Genomic DNA, 21,483 nt, shown 5'->3' with positions numbered 1-21,483 from the left:
TGGTTTCTGTCAGGGGTGGCCATACCCACCACAGGAGTATGCTGATCTGAGTAGTATGTGCTCCTGGACGGCTGTTTAAATGAGGCCTGAAGCTGAATTCCAGGTAGATGAGGTAAAAAAAAAAAACTTCTTTACTCCTTCAGTCCCAGGAAATGAACTGCAGTAAGAGAGGCATTGTTTCACTTCACTAGTCCTATTTCCTCTTGAAGTGCAACAGTGCTTCACATTCAGGAAGCATGCTCAGGTTTTGTTAGACAATGTGTGGTTGTGAGCAACATGCTCATACACAATTAGACATCACCTTTGATCACGTTACACAGTTATTGTAGAAATGTAAACCTGTCATGTACTTGGGCAGTTCAAAAATGCATATAAATGTAATGTACAAAACCTACGTGTTAAAAACACACCAACCGGTTGGAGGTGTTGATTTGGCCTTCAAATTCTCCAGATCTCAATCCAGTCGAGCATTTGTGGCATGTGCTGGAAAAAGTTGAATCCATAGAGGCCCCACCTCGCAAACCCAATGTGAAGTCTCCGTTCACATTTGGAGTTTTGGGATCTCGGGCAGAATCAGTGCCATTGCTTTTCATTGGCACCTAAAACGCGATGCAGTTTTGCCGTGATTATTGCGCAGCAATCTGCAACATGCGAAGCTTGTTGCCAAAAAAGAAGCTCAAGCTCCTACTCCTTTTTTGGGTGACCAGCTTCGTGCGTTGTGGATTGCTGTGTGCAAATCGCAGCTAAACCACACTGCCTTTTTAGGTGCCATTGAAAATTAATGGAACCCTAACTTTCATTTTGCGATTGCAGTGCGTTTTTTTTTTTTTTTCTTTTATAGATCCAGGGCAGACTATATGAAAATATATATAACATTTTTTGTTTCCCCTATAAACCCATCTTTGCCCACCTGAGGTTTCCAATTGTACCTAATTTGGTGGGTAACCTTATTGGCCAGTAAGACGATGAGGTCTAAGAGCAACTTCTAAATGAAAAGTCAAGATTTCTTTATATATTTAGCTACCTGTATCTGTAATTGCCATGTTTATTTGGCAGGTTTACTTTTAACCACTTCAATACTGGGCACTTTCACCTGCCCAGGCCAATTTTCAGCTTTCAGCGCTTTTGCACTTTGAATGACGATTACGCGGTCATGCAACACTATACCCATATGAAGTGTTTGGTTTTTTTTTTCCCCCAACAAATATAGCTTTCTTTTGGTGATATTTAGTTACTGCTGTGTTTTTTTTTTTGTTTTTTTTGCTAAACAAATAAAGACTGAAAATTTAAAAAAAAAAAAATGTCTTCGTTTCCGTTTATAAAATTTTCTAAATAAGTCATTTTTCTCCTTCATTGATGGTCACTGCTGAAGTGGCACTAATCTGCAGCACGGGTTGGCATCTTTGAAATGGGCATGGGTTAGCACGTTTGGGCATCCCTGGTGGACCCCCCCCCCCCCCCCCCCCCCGTCAGGAGAGCCTCTGATCTGCTCTCCTCTACTTGCGCCTTGTCAGCGCGAATAGAGGAAAAGCAGATAAACGGCACTTCCTGGTTATGATGCAATGAGCTGATCACATGGTAAAGAGCCTACGTCATAGGCACTTTACCAAGATCAGGGATGCTGTGTCACCCGCGAGAGGCTTATCCTGGTGGACGTCATATGACACCCAGTCAGGATAACTGATCCCCCGCCCGGCTGTCATTCAGCTATAGGCCAGGTAGGATGTGGTTAAGCAGCAGTAACATGCTGTGTTTAAAAAATCTGAAGCTGGTTGAAGGGATACTGTTTGAGGAGCTACTGTACTTACCCAGTGCTCCAGGATATGGGAGAGCATGCAACTTCCTCCCAATAGCTAGGCTTAAATGGTCAACGTAAAAGTGTCTCTTTAGGCGCCTTTCACACGCCTACGACTTGAAAATTGAAATTTTGCCGCCGCGATTTTGACTCCATTTTCAGGGAATGCCTGTGTAAACTTGAGGTCTATGGACCTCAACTCGCATAAAAGTACTACAGGGACTACTTTGAAGTTGGTGCGACTTGAAGCCGCACAGATATGAATGGTTATCATTGGGAATCATGGGGTACGACTTGTCATGCGATTCTGATGTCCAAACTCGCAGGAAAAGTCGCACAGGTGTGAAAGGGGCCGAAAGCATTTTCTGTCCCTGAAAAATTCAGTCCTTATCTTTGTACTTTGTTCCAGGTCAGTAACTGAAAATGGTTAGTCATTGGATCCGCTTTACAACCAAGGAATTTGTATTTTCAGAAGGCAGGTTGGCATGGTGGCCTCCATGTTTCATTTATAACCTACAATACAAAATAAAAGTCGCAGAGGTGATAACATACCACCAAAAGAAAGCTCTAATTGTGGGGAAAAAGACATCAATTTTGTTTGGGTACAATGTCGCATGACCTCGCAATTGCCAGTTAAAGTGACGCAGTGCCGTATCGCAAAAAATGGCCTGGTTATTAAGGGGGCAAATCCTTCCGGGGCTTAAGTTGTTTTAAGGTGAAAAACCTGTGCTGCAGCTCCCCCCAGACACCCCCGCCCCCCACACCTTTTTCTTACATGAGCCTGTCCCGTTTCAGCAATGTGCACAAGCGCAGTGGCTCCAGCCGCTGTCTTTCCTCATTGGACAGATTGATAGCAGCAGGAGCCATGGGCTTCCACTGCTGTCAATCAAATCCAGTGACCTGGAGGCGGGCCCAGTCCCACTGTCTGTGTCAATTGACACAGCAGCGGGACACGGAGTGAGCCTGCATGGATACCCCCAGGGAGATCGGCTTTCTGTGGGGGCACCCAATTAAGAGGAGGAGCCAGGAGCGCCGGCGGGGCACAGCAGAAGATCGGGGCTGCTCTTTGCAAAATGATTGCACAGGACAGATTAGTATAGGCATGTTTTGTTTTAATTGGGGGAAAAAAAAACTGAGGGTTTACAACCCCTTTAGCTGAAAGTTCAATTGTGCGCTATACATGTAAATATGTATAGAATAACCAATACCAATGTAGCGGTTACTGTAAAGTCAGCCTAGTCTGTCTTCCATTTGGAGGCATGAATTGAGTCTTTTGAGTAAAAACAAATTTGGAAATTATGAGTTGTGCAATATGATTGTAGCAAGGGGTGAATGATCAGTCTCAGAATAGTTCTAGGCACATGATGTTGACTCAGACATAATAAAAGGAAGCGTCACAATCATGAGATGTCTTTCCCACTTGTCTGGTTAGCAAAGCTTCCCATTCTAGGTAGTTACTAAAGTGTCCAAACTATTGCAAAGCAAATGGCTGGTCTGAATGTACTATATCTTACTACATATTCGGTCCTTCATTCACCATTATTTAGAACACCTCATAATTCCTTGAGGCTATTTCTTTTCAGTGAGCAAATTTTTCTTCCGGTGCAGAAAACATCCAAACATTGTACTGCTGAAGAGGTTGTCTGTTATTGCCTATCCTGTAGGCATTCCAGACACATCTAAATTCTAATGTGGATTAAACTTCCATATATTGAATGTTTTAGTGATGGTTCCGATAGCCACACAATAACTTGAACAAAAACATGGCATTCCGTTTTTTTTTTATGTGTGTGTTTTTTTTTTTTGTTTTTTTGTTTTTTTATTTATGTGGTGGATGTGCAAAATTCAAGTCCGGTCCTATCCAGTAACGACTTACAAAATGTTGACTAATCATGTTTTAGGCTCGGTACACACTGCTGCAATGGCAAAGTTGTATGACTTTACCCTGCAACTTCCTTCCGACTTGATCCAACTTAGATGCTTTTTAGGAGGCTATACAAGGGATGAAACCGTGCCCAAGTAGAGCTGCACGATTCTGGCTAAAATGAGAATCACAATTTTTTTGCTTAGAGGATAGATCACGATTCTCTCACGATTCTTGTGGTGTAACATCCTCTTTCACATTAAAACAAAAAAAATTGTGCTAACTTTACTGTTTCAGTTTTTTTATTTATTGAAGTGTATTTTTTCCCAAACAAATTGCATTTGAAAGCTGGGCAAATGCAGTGTGACATAAAATATTGCAGCAATTGCCATTTTATTCCCTAGGGTAAAAAAAAAAATCTAATATTTGGGGATTCCAAGTAATTTTTTTTAGCAAAAAATATTGATTTTAACTTGAGAAAGAAGTGTCAGAAAAAGATTTAGACTTTAAGTGGTTAAACTTCCTGCATTTACACGTTGTTTAAAACTTGGCAGATTGCCCAGGTTATTTGTTTACACAGAGAAGTTCTATCACTTTGATCTAAGAAGGAAGTTATTTACAATGTTTCAAGTTCTAAACTTGGCAGACTGCCCTGATACTTTCTTTTGACAGCTGAGTGAGCAGATAATCTCTCCACTTGTTTATATGAAAGAATTGGCAAACTCAGCAGGAGAGATCATCAGGGGAGGTGAATCAAGATCACGATTTTTTTAACGATTAATTGTGCAGCTCTATGCCCAAGTGGGACTAAAGTAGTGCAGGAACCTTTTTCTAAAGTCTGAGCGACTTGTGTAGTGTCTGTTAAGACGGCTCTCATAATGAAATGCTGCATTTGATATGTCATGCCGCTTGGGGTCTCACAAGTCTGATCCCATGTTGCAGCAGTGTGAATCGAGCCTAAATGTAGACCTAAGCTCAAAAAGCCACATTTTGATAAATTGTAGGGAACATTTAGAAGTGTTAAGGGTGTCTAAGCAGTAAACTGATAAACACCTTTTTTGCTTAGAATTTCTATTACTTATGCAATTCTGTGACTAATCTTTAGGTTCTGCCTGACTTTTTTTCTTCCTTCCAAAGTGCCATTCTTCTTTAATACACACATGGGTTAACAGATTGTTCACAAAAAATAGATCAGGGGTAGGCAACCTTTTGAGCACAGTGTGGCAAAAAAATGTTTTCAAAGTAATTAAGCGTGATGATTTTATAACACAAAAATTTCAACTTCACATTCTCAATCACGAAAAGGATTTTTTATAAAGTAAATGCTGTAAACTACCTTTTAAGTAGTAGTGAGAAATTAACATCCTGCACTCTCATGCCTCAGATCAGCCCAAAGTCATGCACCCTCACACCTCAGATCAATGTTTCACCACTGTAACCCCCCTTCTCCTCTGCCCCACAACTGTAACCTGCTTTCTCCTCTGCCCCACCACTGTAACCCCCCTTCTCCTCTGCCCCACAACTGTAACCTGCTTTCTCCTCTGCCCCACCACTGTAACCCCCCTTCTCCTCTGCCCCACCACTGTAACCCCGCTTCTCCTCTGCCCCACAACTGTAACCTGCTTTCTCCTCTGCCCCACCACTGTAACCCCCCTTCTCCTCTGCCCCACCACTGTAATCCCGCTTCTCCTCTGCCCCACAACTGTAACCTGCTTTCTCCTCTGCCCCACCACTGTAACCCCCCTTCTCCTCTGCCCCACCACTGTAACCCCGCTTCTCCTCTGCCCCACAACTGTAACCTGCTTTCTCCTCTGCCCCACCACTGTAACCCCCCTTCTCCTCTGCCCCACCACTGTAACCCCGCTTCTCCTTTGCCCCACAACTGTAACCTGCTTTCTCCTCTGCCCCACCACTGTAACCCCCCTTCTCCTCTGCCCCACAACTGTAACCTGCTTTCTCCTCTGCCCCACCACTGTAACCCCGCTTCTCCTCTGCCCCACCACTGTAACCCCCCTTCTCCTCTGCCCCACAACTGTAACCTGCTTTCTCCTCTGCCCCACCACTGTAACCCCGCTTCTCCTCTGCCCCACCACTGTAACCCCGCTTCTCCTCTGCCCCACCACTGTAACCCCGCTTCTCCTCTGCCCCACCACTGTAACCCCGCTTCTCCTCTGCCCCACCACTGTAACCCCGCTTCTCCTCTGCCCCACCACTGTAACCCCGCTTCTCCTCTGCCCCACCACTGTAACCCCGCTTCTCCTCTGCCCCACCACTGTAACCCCGCTTCTCCTCTGCCCCACCACTGTAACCCCGCTTCTCCTCTGCCCCACCACTGTAACCCCGCTTCTCCTCTGCCCCACCACTGTAACCCCGCTTCTCCTCTGCCCCACCACTGTAACCCCGCTTCTCCTCTGCCCCACCACTGTAACCCCGCTTCTCCTCTGCCCCACCACTGTAACCCCGCTTCTCCTCTGCCCCACCACTGTAACCCCGCTTCTCCTCTGCCCCACCACTGTAACCCCCCTTCTCCTCTGCCCCACCACTGTAACCCCGCTTTCTCCTCTGCCCCACCACTGTAACCCCGCTTTCTCCTCTGCCCCACCACTGTAACCCCGCTTTCTCCTCTGCCCCACCACTGTAACCCCGCTTTCTCCTCTGCCCCACCACTGTAACCCCCCTTCTCCTCTGCCCCACCACTGTAACCCGCTTTCTACCCGTCTCCTACCAGAACTGCACCCAATCTCTTCTCCATCACAAAAGCTAACGATCGCAGCTACAGCAAAGTTGGAGAACCAAACAATGTTTCCCATCATTTACAATGTATGGGGGCACAGTGCTTCCCCCTCAGTGTAGGTGCCATGTGAGGAATTCTGAAATTGGAATGCATTAGAGCCCTTTCACACTGCCAGCGACCGGGCGTCGGCGGTAAAAGCTTCGCAGGCGCTTCGGCGGCGCTGCCCATTGATTTCAATGGACATTGGGCAGGGGCGCTTTAGGAGTGCTGTGTACACTGCTCCTTAAGCGCCTCAAGCTGCTTGCAGGACTTTTTTTGACGTCCTGCCAGCGCAGTGCCCCAGTGTGAAAGCACTCTGGCTTTCACACTGGGATTGCAGATTAGGCTTTTTTCAGGCGCTTTGCAGGCACTATTTTTAGCGCTAAAGCGTCTGAAAAACGCCTTCAGTGTGAAAGGGGTCTTAGTGTCTCACTGACACTTCCCTGCGCTGCTCTGCTGATGAGGAGGGGGTCGAGTGCCGACAAGAGGCTTTGTGTGCCGGGGGTTGCCTACCCCTGAAATAGATGTTCACTGATATTAGTAAATAGAGCAAAGCTATACTAATTTTAGGTAATTGTATACCTGCAATAATCGCCCCTTCTTTCTCTTTTTTTTCTGTTCCTCGCCCATGATGGTAACTAAAGGGAACCCGAGTTAATTTTAGATCTCCAATCATTCATTCTGTAAGATTATATAATCGCCCCCATTTAAAATATTCACTTTTTGTTGCTTTGCAGCCTGAAATCAAGACAGTTTTTGTTTTATCCAGCTGTATTTACTCAGTGCAACATATACCCCAACACTTAAAGGGGGGTAATTCTTTGCTATACTCACTGTATTTCCATTTCCGTATCTTTGCAACTTGGCATTTTTATGTACTTATACTTTTAGATACAGTTCAATAATTGCAGAAGTGACCTATGAATTATAGTATACAGTATTTTGCCACGTACTTCAGCATAATCTCATTACACCAACCTCCTCCTAAATTCTGTCAGCGTTTCTTCAGATAATTAGAGATTGGGAGGAGTACTGGGGAGGATGACCAACAGCCAAGGTTTGAATAGTGACTGACCTGGCTTGGGGAGAGTTGGTATAGGTATCTAATGTTGGAAGATAAAGGGGATTTGGAGGGTGGCAGACCTATGATGAAGGTTTGGAGGGCAACTGGCCAAATTTGCTTGAGGCTTATAGCCCTGGGGGAAGGGGAACAAGGTATGGTAGAGTTTGCTGAAATATATATCCTAAAACGGATACCATATGTTAACATTAATGTGTTCCATCCATGCTCCACCTAAGTCATGCCCACAACCTTTGGGTGGGTCAGCGCCCCCTCCCCAGATGCAAATCTTGGCTTTTCTGCGTAGTTCGGTGGGCTCCTTCTACTCCTTTTCAGGAACATGTAGGGGTCAACTCCTGAAGTCCCCGAGCTGGCGAGCATTGTCCTCCACTCTCTCTGTGACTGTAGTGAGAGGCCTCAAATGTCAGAAGCTGGTGGGGGGCTACAATTTATGCCAATAGCTCTGATGAGCTGGCCAGGTGTAAGCGGACTTGGCAGCGCAAGGGTTAAATTATGGGTTATTCCCTTTTAATGTGTGTTGTGTTTTTTTTTTTTTTTTGCGTTTTGTCTACAGCAAAATTTTAAATTGCACCTGGCCTTCATATTTTATCTTCATATAAATCCACGGTTTTAGCATTTTGTTAAGTTGAGCACCAGCCAAAAGTTTTGCACCACCTTTGTTACGTTTTAGGTTTCAGTTATCTTCCTGTCCTTCTGACATTGTCATGGAATAGGAATTGGAGATGGAAGAAGAACATCGGGGCACAATAGTAGAACCTGTGAGTGGAAATATTTCCAGTGGGGAAAGGGACAGCAAATTAAAATCCTGCCAGAGGACCTAACTTCACTGTCCTATGCAATTAAAGAAAATGCAGCTGTAGTTCTATTTGGAGACAGTCAACTTGAGTATTTTGGGTAAAGTAACTGCAGGGGTTGATTTGCTAAAACTGGTACACACAGAATCTGGTGCAGCTGTGCATGGTAACCAATCAGCTTCCAGGTTTTATTTGTCAAAGCTTAAGTGCCAGTTCACACAGGGGCCGCACGACTTGCAGGTCGCCTCACCGAGGCGACCTGCACACGACTTCAGCGGCGACTTGCAAAACGACTTCTGTATAGAAGTCAATGCAAGTCGTCTGAAGTCGCCCCAAAAATACTACAGGAACCTTTTTCTAAGTCAGAGCGACTTGCGTCACTCCTATTAGAACGGTTCCGTAGTGCAGAACGGTAGGCAACTTGTCAGGCGGCTAGGTCGCCTGACAAGTCGCCCCTGTGTGAACCGGCACTTATGGAACAAGCTGAAGTTTGAAGTTGATAGGTTACTATGCACAGCTGCAGCCAGATTCTGTCTTCCCCAGTTTTAGTAAATCACCCCGTGTCTTTTTGTAAAGGCGCTCCCCCCCCCCCCCACCCACTGATGCTCACCTGTCCTTCGTTTGCCCTCTGTACGTTGGTAGTAATCTGCTTTTAACATAGGAATGAACTGAATACCATTTTACTAATGAATTCTTGTGTTTTTTTTGTTTAGGTCAAAGACCGTGGACCAGAGGCAACACGTAGATTTTTTAACTGGTTCTACTGGAGCATTAACTTGGGTGCAATCGTGTCTCTGTGTGGGATAGCTTATGTTCAACAGAATGTGAGCTTTCTCATAGGATATATTATCCCTGCAGTTTGTATCGGTGTTTCCTTTCTTGTGTTTATGTGTGGACATGCCGTCTTTGTTACAAAACCAGCTGATGGAAGTGCCTTCTCCGACATGTTCAGAATATTTGGATACTGCTGCTGTAGGCGGAAACAGTCCACGGAGAACCCAAGACAAATGTATGTATAGTGTGGCGGCTATAGAAATATATGTACTTAAAAAATATATATATTTGAAGGATAGTTACGGTTTTCAGATGTTTGGAGTTTATTCTGTTAGTGAAGAAAATATTCTGGAATAGAAATAGACCTTGTTATGTATTTTTAAAGGATGCATGTTTTTAGAAGAATATGGCGGCTTCCATTGCTGACTCCCATCTGAAAATGCTCGTTGTCTAGCTCCCTCTCAATAGCCATTTCCCCCCCAACAAACATGCAGCTAGTTAAGTGGAAGGAAATTCAACTCCCAATGAACAAATGTATTTTGGGTCATTGCCTTTAAAAGATTAGTGGAACAGCCAGTCACTAACTATTGCATGACAACTAGATCTACAAAAGGAATGTAAATGGTTAACTCCATAAGTTTGCTTTCAGATTCCCCTACTTTCCAATATAGCCCATGCAGCAGTCTTTTTGCACATAGGACAGGGACCCACTGCTTTTTTTGGCTATTTAAAAATATTCTGCTTTCATTAAAGTAGCTGTAATCCCTAATTGATGACATTCGGTTTGCTAAATCCCTGTAAATGATAACAATTCTTCTTTTTTTTCTTTTCTTTTTTCTTCTTTTTTTTTTTTTTTTTTTCCCTTGATTTCAAAGGACAAGTTCACCTTTTAGTAACATGTTACTCTTGTGTCCTCCTACCCCACCCGTTGCCACATTTTTAAATCGGTGAATGAATCTTTGCCAGACAGACTTCCAGTATTGATGAACTGCAAGCGCGCTGATCAGCACGCTTGTAGTTCATTCACACTGTTTGCAGCTCAGGAACCGGGCAGGGAGCTCTAGGCAGTGTGTGCAGGAGCTTGACAATTGTACCCATGTTCCACTAATTGTGGATGCAATGCTGTGCAAACTCCTGGCAGGAAAAATAATAAATGCACATTCTTTTATCTGCAAAAATATATGTGCATTTTATATATAAAAAAAAAAAAAAACATGCAGAAATGTAGATGGCTAAACTAACCATAATGTTGTCATGTTAACCAATGCAAACTGTAGCTACTAAGTTTGGTCTTTGCATTTGGGTTTTAATCACCTCTGATCATTAAGGGGTTAATCTATTTTGTTTTCTGTTTAACAGGAGGAAGGAAACTGCAGCATATGGGCATGCTTGTAAATAGGGATGCACCGAAATTTCGGCCACCGACACATATCGGCTGAGAATGGCGCTTTCGGCAAAAAGCCGAAAGAGTTCTTGCCAATACTTGCGCTGAAAAAAGGGGTGGGGCCATCCCGCCAGGTGCCGCACATGTTTCATCTTGCGCGCCCCTCAGAGTCTTCCCTCCCTTCTCCTTCTCTCACTCCTGTCCTACACAGCCTCCCCAGTGCTTGGTAATGAATGTCACGCTCACACGCGGTGTGTCAGAGCTGGATATGAATCGCCTTGCAGCCGATATAACGATGTCCCGCCTCCTAGACCGCCTCTTGTGATAGACTGCACTCTGATCCAATGCTAGGAATCATTGTACTGTGTGTCATAGGAGGCAGGACATCAGCTGAACGGCGATTCAGATCCAGCTCTGACACATAGTGTGTGAGCGTGACATTCATTACCAGGCACTGGGGAGGCTGTGTAGGACAGGAGTGAAAGATGAAGGAGAGATGGGAGACTCTGAGGGGCGTATCGGGATGAAACTGGCTGCACGGTGATTCAGATCTGACACACAGCGTGACATTGCATTACCAGGCACTGGGGAGGCTGCAGAACATGGGCACTGGGGAGGCTGCAGAACATGGGCACTGGGGAGGATGCACATGATGGGCACTGGCAGGCTGCAGAACATGGGCACTGGCAGGCTGTACATGATGGGCACTGGCAGGCTGTACATGATGGGCACTGGCGGGCTGCATGCCATGGGCACTGGCGGGCTGCTGCATCTGATGGGCACAGGCATTGGTGAGGCTGCATGGCATGGGCTGGTACATATGGACACAGGCACTGGTGAGGCTGCTACAACTGACTGGTAGGCTGCATCTGACAGGCACTTGTGAAGCTGCATTGATCTCCTGTACCACGTCTGCAGACTCTGACCATCTCCTGTACCGTGTCCCCAGTCTCTGACAATCTCCTGTATAAAAATATTTTTTAAAAACAGTCCCTATCGGTTTCGGTTTTCGGGATCAAGGAAGATTTATTTTCGGTGTCGGTTTCGGCACCAAAAAACCCATTCGGTGCATCCCTACTTGTAATACTCACTGTGGAACCTAAGGGGTTATTTCTCCACATTGTGTAAAAAGGCTGTTTGATCCTGTCTTTTCTGATGCTCTCCTTTTTCCACAGTCTCCAATCCATCTCCTAATAGTACAGAGCCTTGGGGCACTCTGCACATGCTCAGTTTGGTGTGTATTGCTAGTGTGGTTTTTTTTTTTTTTTTCTTGGGAGGGTGCATGTGATCCGCATAGGGCCAATCAGCACTGCCCAGGGTCAAGGGTCATGCAGCCTTATAGGAAAATTGAAAACTCCTACAAGCTTTTTTAACCGGTACTCGGCCAGACACTGATAGAAGTCACAAGGCTGCTATATGCTGGTATTGAGTATTTTATTTACTAAAATAATTGCATTTACATGTTCTGTGTACTGTGGGGACCAGATGGTGAATTTAGGCTACCTGGGTTTAGTAACAGTTTAAAGTGGTTGTAAAGACTCCACATTTTTTACCCTAATGTATTCCCTGCATTAAGGTAAAAAATGTCCCTGTATCTGTATGGCCCCTTCACACCCCTTTTTTACTTACCAGAGTCCTTTCTTGATCCAGGGCTGTGCCTGTCTGTAGAGGCTCTATGTTCATTTTAAGGGCGTGGTAGCCCACTTTTATTTAGAAGGAAAGTTCACTTCTACATCAGTTGCCCACGCAGGGGATTCTTCCACATAACATGAATTAACGAAAGTACCAAGCCACCTGGCTTACATGTTGGCAGCACGGCTGCTGCTCTTACCAGTCCTTTGACTGTGTCATTCAGCTCTCTCAGAACACTTGGCTCTCTAGCCTTCAGTTGCAGTGCCGTGCTGCGTGGCCCACCTCTGGCCTAAAAATTGGGGTTCTCCTGACACCCCTGATAGGAGCTGACCTGACTCCTGGGACCGAGACCTGCTGATTGAATGTTCTGATTCAGAACTACAGAACCTGGAGAGATGCTAGTTCTGAACCTTGCATTAACCCTTAATGAGACTCCTGGGTCACCTTTTCCATACATGGTTCAAATCTTGGCTGGTTCCTGCTGAACTGTCTATGGCTGGCTTAAGGCTGCCTATCACCTTAAGCAACCACAACTGCAATGACAAGCTAATCTCCTATTTTATTTTTTTTTTTCAAAAATGCATACCCTATTTGTTGAGGTACCCAGGGCTCTGAGGTACCTCAACCAACCTGTTTATGAAGACTGCTGTGTTCAGACACCTTCTTTGTGTTTTCCATAATGCATGTCTCTAATGCACTGCAGATGCATTTATTTACAGTAAATTTTCCCATATTGAGTTTCTGAAAAATAGACTGGTTTAAACCTGAACTCTGGGAAATTTTGACAAAAAAACTGACCCATTCATAAAAGCTGCGCTATTGCTTCCATTAGTAAAAAGCAACCTCTGAATCTGCAGACCTATTCATTTGACTTCAGCATTTTAAGTAGAGGACCAGCATAATGGCCAGGCAGCTAGCATTTTCAGGTAGACGTGGGCAGTGGTAGCTTAATTATACCCAGGATTAAATAAATAACATATAAGATAGAAGTTATAAATAAGCTGCTCCCCTAAAAAGTGATATACACTCCTGGGTACAAAAAACGTGAAAAAAGGGGGCGCTGATTAAATCATATACATTTAGATAGCAGATAATGTGAACAAAGTGGCGTATCTAAACCCCACATAACATAAAAATCATATGAAAAAATACTCAAAGCAAAGTCCTTATGATGAGAATCTTGAACGCCTCCTGAAGACGTAATCACGAAATGTACATCGAGGCAGTACCTGGTCACGTTTACCCTACGCCATATCCGGTTGTCGGCTGTGGCCGGTGGAACGCACGCTCTTCACGGAGGTGGACGCGGTACAGAGCCAACTATTCCATGTGTGACAAGCCAGCAGCCCCAGTGCCGGGTAAGGCACTTTTTAATGTAAGGAGCCATTTGGCTTTTCTTTTTATCTTCATGTTTTAATAAACCGTATTATACTATGGGAGTTTTTTGATTGTTTTTGCATATCCTGCCTTGTACCCTGAGGAAGAGGTTCCCTATACATCTCCGAGCTTCATTTATATGCGAGCAGGCATTATCCTGCCAAAGTGATATTTGCTCACGTTGGGTGTATGTTAATGATGTGGTGAAGGATTACTCAGTATCAAGCCTAGAACACAATATCACCTTGCAATAATTTTCTAGATTTGGAAAATCACGTTTTCTTTTGGGACTGTGTGTTTGTTTTTTTTTAACAATTGTATATTTGCACATTTATGTACCGGTATATATTTTTTACTCACTTCAAGATTCTCATCATAAGGACTTTGCTTTGAGTGTTTTTTCATATGATTTTCATGTTATGTGGGGTTTAAATACGCCACTTTTTTCACATTATCTGCTATCTAAATGTAGATGATTTAATCAGCGCCCCCTTTTTTTTTTCACTTTTTTTTTTTTTTTTTTTTTAATCCCAGGACCCTGCATTCACTATATCTGGTCTCCCACCGTACACAGAACGTGGAAATGCAATTAGTTTAGTAAATATAAACTGCTAAATACCTTTTTCTCACCAGCAGTTAGCGCAGTCTTGTGACTCCTATCAGTGTCTGGTAAAAGGTTTTAGGAGGAGTTTTCATTCTCCCCTGACTGTCCCATGAGGCTGCAGGACCCCTGACCCTCTGTCTGGACAGTGCTGATTGGCCCTGCAGATCACATGCACTCCCCAAAGAAAAAAAAAACTCTCTAGCAATGCACACTAAACTGAGCATGTGCAGCTTGCTCCAAGGCTCTGTTCTATCAGCCAATAGATTGAGAACAGTGGAAGAAGGGGAGGATCAGAGAAGACAGGATCAAATAGCCTTTTTGCACAATGCACAGGATTAACCTCTTGGATTCCACAGAGTATAACAAGCATGCTTTACTGCATATTCAAACTAATTTTTCTGTTATGGGTTTAAGAACACTTTAAGTGTACACTGCACATTATGTACTGTGGATGTAGTTTATATTTTGAAATCTCTAATGCTTGCTTTGGAGGTGACCTACTATATTGTGTTTTTTATATTAAATTTTTTTTAATTTAAAGTAGCCAAACAAACGGTTCGCATCGGCCTAAACAAAGCATTTTGGATATGGCTAAGGGTTCTCGCGGAGGACCGTTTCGAGATGATCAGGTAGAAGATGTGAAAGCCCTTGTGAAGATAATACCAGTCTTTTTGGCCCTAATTCCTTACTGGACTGTGTATTTCCAGGTTAGTATTCTTTTGATTGGGTCATATATTGTAATACTCTTGCTTCTGGGGCCTGTTCCTATCCACTAACTACTATTATTACTATTATTATTATTATTATTAAAATTATTATACTACAATTAGTAGCAGTTTAACTTAAATCCAATAAAAATGGCCAACTTGCCTAAACACCCCACCACACCCAAAGGGCGGGCATTATTACCATTGCTGATTGGGATTGGGTCTGTGCCAGAAGTTGCCTAATAGTGATGGAAATGAGGAACCAGCACTGATTATAGTGATGGCCGGTTAATACTAATACCTACATTACCCATATCATTCTTCCTGCTATCCCATTTAACTGTATAAAATAAAACCGTTTCCTCCATTAAGCAAAAGAGAAATAGGGTCATTTTGTCTAGGCAAACTTTCTGTACATGGCCATTCTGTGCCAGTCTTCTGTACTTCCTTTTTTTGGCATTAAGGGCCAGATCACACCAGATGCCGTTCTGTGCACTTTTTTCTTCATGAAATGCATGCACAGTGTTTTCCATTTATTCCAGTGGCTCTAGTTCACACCATGCAGTCAGTTTTCTGTCAGTTTCTGCACCGGAAACTGACCGCATGGTGTGAACTAGAGCCATTGGAATACATGGAAAACACTGTGCATGCATTTTTAGTGCAGAAAAAAAGCGCACGGAACTGCATCTGGTGTGAACTGGCCCTAAGGGAGTGAGCAATGAGCTTACAGGAGCATCTCTGGGCATGTTATATTAAATGGCATGGGTCACTTTAATGCCCCTGTTTTTATACCTGTGATCTATTTAATGTTATTTTTACAGTCTGTGCTTGGCACCAAGTAAGTAAATGCATTTCATGTCCAGTGTGTGCCATTATCTAGTTAACATTTTCAACTTAAAGTGTAAGTTCACCTTTACAGAAAACTCTGTAAGGTAAACTTGCACAGTACCCCCTCCTAGCCCCCCGGTCCCGCTGACCTGGACTGCGGCAAACTCCTGTTCTAAGCCCCGGTGTGTCCGCGCCAGGAGTCTGGGGCTTAGAAATCCTCTCTGCAGCCACGTGTCTTCTCCATAGCTGACAGGACGGACTATGCGGCTGCTGATTGGTCAGCATGACCAATTAGAATGCTGCAAAATGTTCATCCCGACGAGGGACATTTTAGACATTCAGCTCAGGGGATTTCTAAGCCCCGGAACCTGGTGTGGATATACCGGGCTTAGAACTGGAGATTGCCAAGGGACCAGGTGAGTGGTGAGGAGAGGGACTTGTGTAAGTTCACCTTAGAGTTTTCTGTAAAGGTGAACTTACCCTTTAAGCATCCTCTGAGATTGGTGCCCTTTTTATCATATTGTAGGTGTATATGCGCTAAATTAACACCTACCGGTGCCTGCACCCTTGGTTATCTTTAGAACAGCATGAGAGCTGCTGATCGCTACAGGTCAGTAAAACCGGCCATAGATGTTGCGATTTTCGATCAACTTGGATACAATCAACCTGCCCATACATGGTTCGGATCTTGAACGGTCCCTGCTGAACCGCCTATCATCATTAACCACAACTGCAATGACAGGCTAAGGCATGAACCTCTAGCTGAATAAAAGGGTACCCTACAGTTTTAGGGAACTTTAAAAATGACTTGGGCTGTGTGCAGAAAACCTATATCTGTGCCTGAATTTCTCCTAATGTCCTATAAGGTGTTAATCAAAAACCCATTTCATTCAGCCAAGTTAATTCGTTAATTTATTAAAACTGTACTAGCAAACTGTTCAGTTGCATGTATTTGACCATCATAAGGGGATTGTGAATTTTAAACTAAACTTTGTTTAGCAACAAATGTAATGTTGTCTGACATAAAGCCTTCATTATAATTACGAAAGTATGGTTGAAAGTATAAAAATGTTTTCTATTGTAGATGCAAACCACATATGTCCTTCAGAGCCTCCATTTGTTAATCCCACGGATATTTGAAAGTAAAGCTCATACGGTAAGTTTTTTATTTGTAGAATTCCGAGTGGCGTACTATATTTAGTGTGTGGTTTTCGTTCAACCGTGTTTTATTGAATTCTTTAAATTTCTCGCTTCCATTGTGCCCCTTATTTCTGTCTTTTCATCAGAATTTTCCCCTCTTGGTGATGAATACAGACCAGCTTTTGTTCATCTTCAGCTGTTCCTAATAGGGGGCTTTTACAAAAGAGCCAGTTCCACAAAACATTGAAAATTCTGTTTTAATATTGCTCTTCGCTAGGATTTTCAATGAAAGGATCAGCTAGCTCCAAAAATATTGCTATCCTCCCATTCTGCTGTAACTACCAACTACCATACAAATCTAAAGGGAAGCATATCAAGTGCTGGTCAGGAAGTTAACTGCAGGTCAGATACGCCTGTTGATGAATTCTGAATGATCTCAAAAGTATCTCAGACTAATTCCCCTGACACCGGCCTTAAAGGGGTCGTAAAGGTTCTTGTTTTTTCACCCTAATGCATCCCATGCATTAAGGTGAAAAAACACCTGTCGGTGACTGGCACCCAAGCCCCCCCCAGCTGTCCACTGCTGTCAATCAAACCCAATAATGCGGGGGGGGGGGGGGACGCCAAATGCTGGTCTCAGGAGCGCCCCGCAAGGTGACCCCCCGGGAGAGCGCTTCTCCCAGGGGTTTATCTGACGTGGGGTGGAGCCAAGAGAGCCGCCGAGGGACCCCAGAAGAGCAGGATCGGGGCCACTCTGTACAAAACGAGCTGCACAGTGGTGGTAAGTATGATATGTTATTTAAAAAAAGAAAAAACGTGATCTTTTAGTGTCACTTTAAAGTGGAAGTTCGACCAAAAACCAATTCTAAATCTCCTGGCAGCCACATGAGACTAATCCTATCTAACCCTGTGAAGCAAAAATCGCTATACATTCATTTTTCTGAAGCCGATCCAGTCTCCAGCGGCGGATGCTGTGTATACGAGACAGCCCACAATGGCTAGCAAATGCTTGGGAAGTGACGTCACCCATAGATTTACTATGGGGCTTCCGTTATCAGCTGCCGCCTCTGCACGCACCTACACAGAGAAGCCGCCGCTGACAGCTCAACATGGGACCGGACTGGATGGAGCTGCAAAAAAGTATGTATAGCGTTTTTTTTTTTTGCTTTTACAGGGTGCAGCACAGACCTACCTTCACATCACTTATTCGCTGCTCTGTTTTGGCTTCTGGGCACAAAGAAACTACACGCTACTTCTGGGTAAAGGGGGGAGGCGTGTGACTTCCACATGACAGTGCTGGTGCTTGGCCGCTCAGGTACCCAGTGCTATTACATGGGACTGGGAGAGACAACAGCCCTGTTACATAGGGCTTCCACTCTTTGCCTCTGATGGTGGGAGAGCAAAAAAAAAGGTATGTACGTTTCAAGTAAACCTGTTGGTTGGTTCTGCATGAGAAAAGCAAGGGTTCAATTTAAAGCGGAGTTCCACCCAAATTTTGAACAATATCTGTATGTATTCTCTTCCTTGCCTAGATGCTGACATGCCGTTTAAAAAAATTTAAATCGCCGTAATTACCTTTTATTTTTCTATTCTTCTTTGCACTTCCTGGTTCTCCTCCCGTGGGAGTAGGCGTGTTTCTAGCCTCTCCCAGACTCCTGGGAGCTAGTCTCAGGCTTCCCAGGATGCCACTGAGCATGTGCGGGAATGAGCGGTGAATGCTGGGAGCACAGCATTCACCACATCCAGGAAATAAATGCTTGTGGGCTTCAAATGCCCACAATGAAGATGGAAACCGCCTGCAGTGAATAATATAAGTTATTCTTTCCGACGAAATCTGACACAGGCGGACATATTACACACAATATGTGAGTATGTAATGCTGAGAAGAAAAGTTTGTGAATGAACTCAAAAAAAAAAAAACGATAGATAGGTGGACCCCCGCTTTAACCACTGTAATACTGGGCTATAGCCTATGTACGGCTGGCTACAGTGTAGCTTTCCAGTTCTGGGAGGGTGTCCCTGAACGTCCTCCAAAGAACGCGCTTTCCATGTGCCCCCTGGGCACACACCGGGAAGTGTGTGATTGCTGTGTCCCTTGACCACAGCGGATCACAGATCGGGGTAAAGGGCCAATCGTAGCAGCCATTTGATTAGCTGTGTCCAGTCAGAGCTGGTCACATGTAAATGAACTCGCCAGTTATCAGCTCTCCTTTCCTCACACAGAGACAGCGTGTGAGGAAAGTTGAGTCGCTCTATCAGGGCACAGTGGATACAGCATTGACACTGATGATAATCAAGGCATTGATCATCTGTGCAGCCTTGTCAGTGCCTCCTCATCAATGCCCATTAGTGAAGAAGAAAAATTCGTTTTTTGATTTGCAAAATTTCAAGTTTTTTTTTTTTTTTTTTGTTTAGCACAAAATAACCTCCAGTGGGGATTAAATCCCACCAAAAAAAAGCTCTATCATGGGTACAGAAATATCATCGGTCAAGGCAGGTCAATCAGGAACAAACCTCCCCTCTAGATTGGAAGACACAGGTGCTGGCAATGCTTGTAGCAATGAAGTTTGAGAAAAATCCTGGACAGCCTCACTCAAAAAATTATTTTCGCCTTTATTGAGTAAAAATTAAAAATACATACCTCAGCAGAACGGACAGAAGAGCTGATGCGTTTCACACTACAAACAGTGCTTTCTTTCTCGGACATCACGGGACACAGAGCCACAGTAATAACTGATGGGTTATGTAGGTACCATTAGGTATTGGACATTGGTCACACCCTAAGCAGGAAGTTCAACCCCCTATATAATCCCTCCCCTTCCAGGGATACCTGTTTTTACGCCAGTGTCTTAGGTGTTGGACGTGTAAAGATGTCCCGTGCTGAAGCTCCAAAGGAAACATCCTGATATCCTATACTGGGGCGAACCAGGCGAACCGGATCCATTCAAAGTGTCCTTTCATGGCCAAATTGATGGTACCCGGGCCTCGTGTCCGAAGAAACGAGGTTTTACCTGTAACGCTTCTCTTTTTAGAGAGCTGACCCCGCAGATCAGAAAATGGCTTTAAATCTCCTAATTTCTGGCTGGGTGCTTTACAGGGCCAAAACTGCAGGATTCCCCTATTTGTAGGGGGCCCCAGTTTCTGACGGTTTTTTTAAACGGAGCCCACCGTGAGAGGTGAAGATTGGGTCTGTGTATACAGATTCCTGCGGCTGGATAAGGTAAGAAGGAGATTCCACAGAATTTTTGAATTCTAGTAGGTTTTCTCCTTTAAGGTAAATACACGCTATGCCTTTTGTGACCACCGGGGGCTGCCAAGAGCACATACCTTCTCATGCTTATCTGTCTCAGCGTTCCACGCTGCACAGCTCCTCAGACCGGCTCCAGGTAGGATGGGATGGGGGGATTTCTCTCAGGAATGTTCCCCCCAGACTAGGGGGAGGCTACAGATGGGCTGTAAGGCGGTTTGTAACCGCAATGTCAACGCCGCCAGGCCGCCATTGCTCAGGCAGGCCCCATCACTGCCGGCCTCCTCCTTTTTCCTCCACCCCCAGCCTGCCTCCAGGCTTGTCCCGGAAGGGTCGGCCAACACGGGAAGCGCTCGTTTTTTCAAAAACGAGGGGGGGGGGGGAGCGTCAGCACAGTGTCAGCATGCTCAGACGCTCACAATGCCAGAAGCATGGCTATTTAAAGCACACTTTACAAGTGCTCTGAGCCTTGGAGGGACACAGAGCTGACGGTCGCATGTAAGGTGGGTCACAGGCATTCTCCTAGGCTGCATTTACTAAGGGAGCACCAGACTGGGCATTTGGTAGCAAGGCTTTGCCCGACTATCGCTCAGCAGTCAGTGTTCATTTTGGATACCTCACACCTTGTTGCTTTGCACTATGGGTAGAAGAGGTTCAAGTACCCCCAGAACCAGAGACACTAGGGGATCTCGTTCAGGTTCTGAGGACCCCCTGTCTGCTACATCCTCCCCCCCTGAGGGGCCAGGGACGGCTGGTCAGGGAGAACAGTTGGGGTCTGGAGCTGTACCTGCTTCTGGCACTATAGCCCCTTTATATATTACACAAGAGTTTTTTTCCTCAACCATTACTGGGTTAGAGGAAAGATTAATGGCCGTGATTACTTCACTCAGTGGAAAGAAACGTACTAGGCCTTCCTCTGTTTCCCAAGACCCTCAGATAGAGGAGCTCTGGGATAAAGAAGACGAATCCCTTTCAGAGGATCGGAATGGGATGGATGATTCCTCTTCGGAGGAATCAGGTGGAGAGGGACCCTCTTCGGCTTCCCAAGAGGAGAAGGTCTTAGAACAGATCCTTACTGGATTGGTCCGCTCCACATTTAAGTTGCCCGTACCTGAATCTGTTAAGGAACCCTCTTCTTCTTTGGGGTCGCTGAAACCCTCTTAAACAGCACCTGCTTTTCCTGTTCATAATTTACTTGAAAAGCTCCTTTTATTCTGAGTGGGATCACCCAGATAAGCGATTTCTTCCGCCAAAAAAGTTTTCAACACTTTATCCTATGGAAGAAAAATTTATTAAGATGTGGGGAATGCCGGCCATTGATGCGGCCATTTCCTCTGTAAATAGTAGTCTGACTTGTCCTGTAGACAACACTCAGATGCTCAGGGATCCTGTGGATAAAAAGATGGAATCCTTATTAAAGGATGATTTTTCCTTAGCAGGATCAGTGGCTCAACCTGCAGTAGCAGCGATTGGAGTCTGTCAA

The 21,483-nt window shown here is 44.6% G+C and overlaps 1 protein-coding gene across 2 annotated transcripts in view; it reads left to right on the top strand.

The window, feature by feature from the left end:
• The window catches only part of SLC15A4 (solute carrier family 15 member 4), an 84,493-nt gene that overhangs the window by 37,805 nt on the left and 25,205 nt on the right, over positions 1-21,483 (top strand). Inside the window, exons 2-4 of one of the 2 annotated variants that reach the window (XM_073627996.1) lie at positions 9,021-9,316; positions 14,623-14,785; positions 16,698-16,769. In XM_073627996.1, the coding sequence (XP_073484097.1) occupies positions 9,021-9,316; positions 14,623-14,785; positions 16,698-16,769 (531 nt within the window). Of the gene's footprint in view, positions 1-9,020; positions 9,317-14,619; positions 14,786-16,697; positions 16,770-21,483 lie in introns of both variants that reach the window. The other variant, XM_073627989.1, reaches the window with a different exon arrangement.

The sequence above is a fragment of the Aquarana catesbeiana genome, linkage group LG01 (assembly GCF_042186555.1).
Source record: "Aquarana catesbeiana isolate 2022-GZ linkage group LG01, ASM4218655v1, whole genome shotgun sequence".
Classification (NCBI taxonomy): Eukaryota; Metazoa; Chordata; class Amphibia; order Anura; family Ranidae; genus Aquarana; species Aquarana catesbeiana.
The sequence above is the reverse complement of the archived record's forward strand: the minus strand, read 5'-3'. Positions and strand labels throughout refer to the sequence as shown.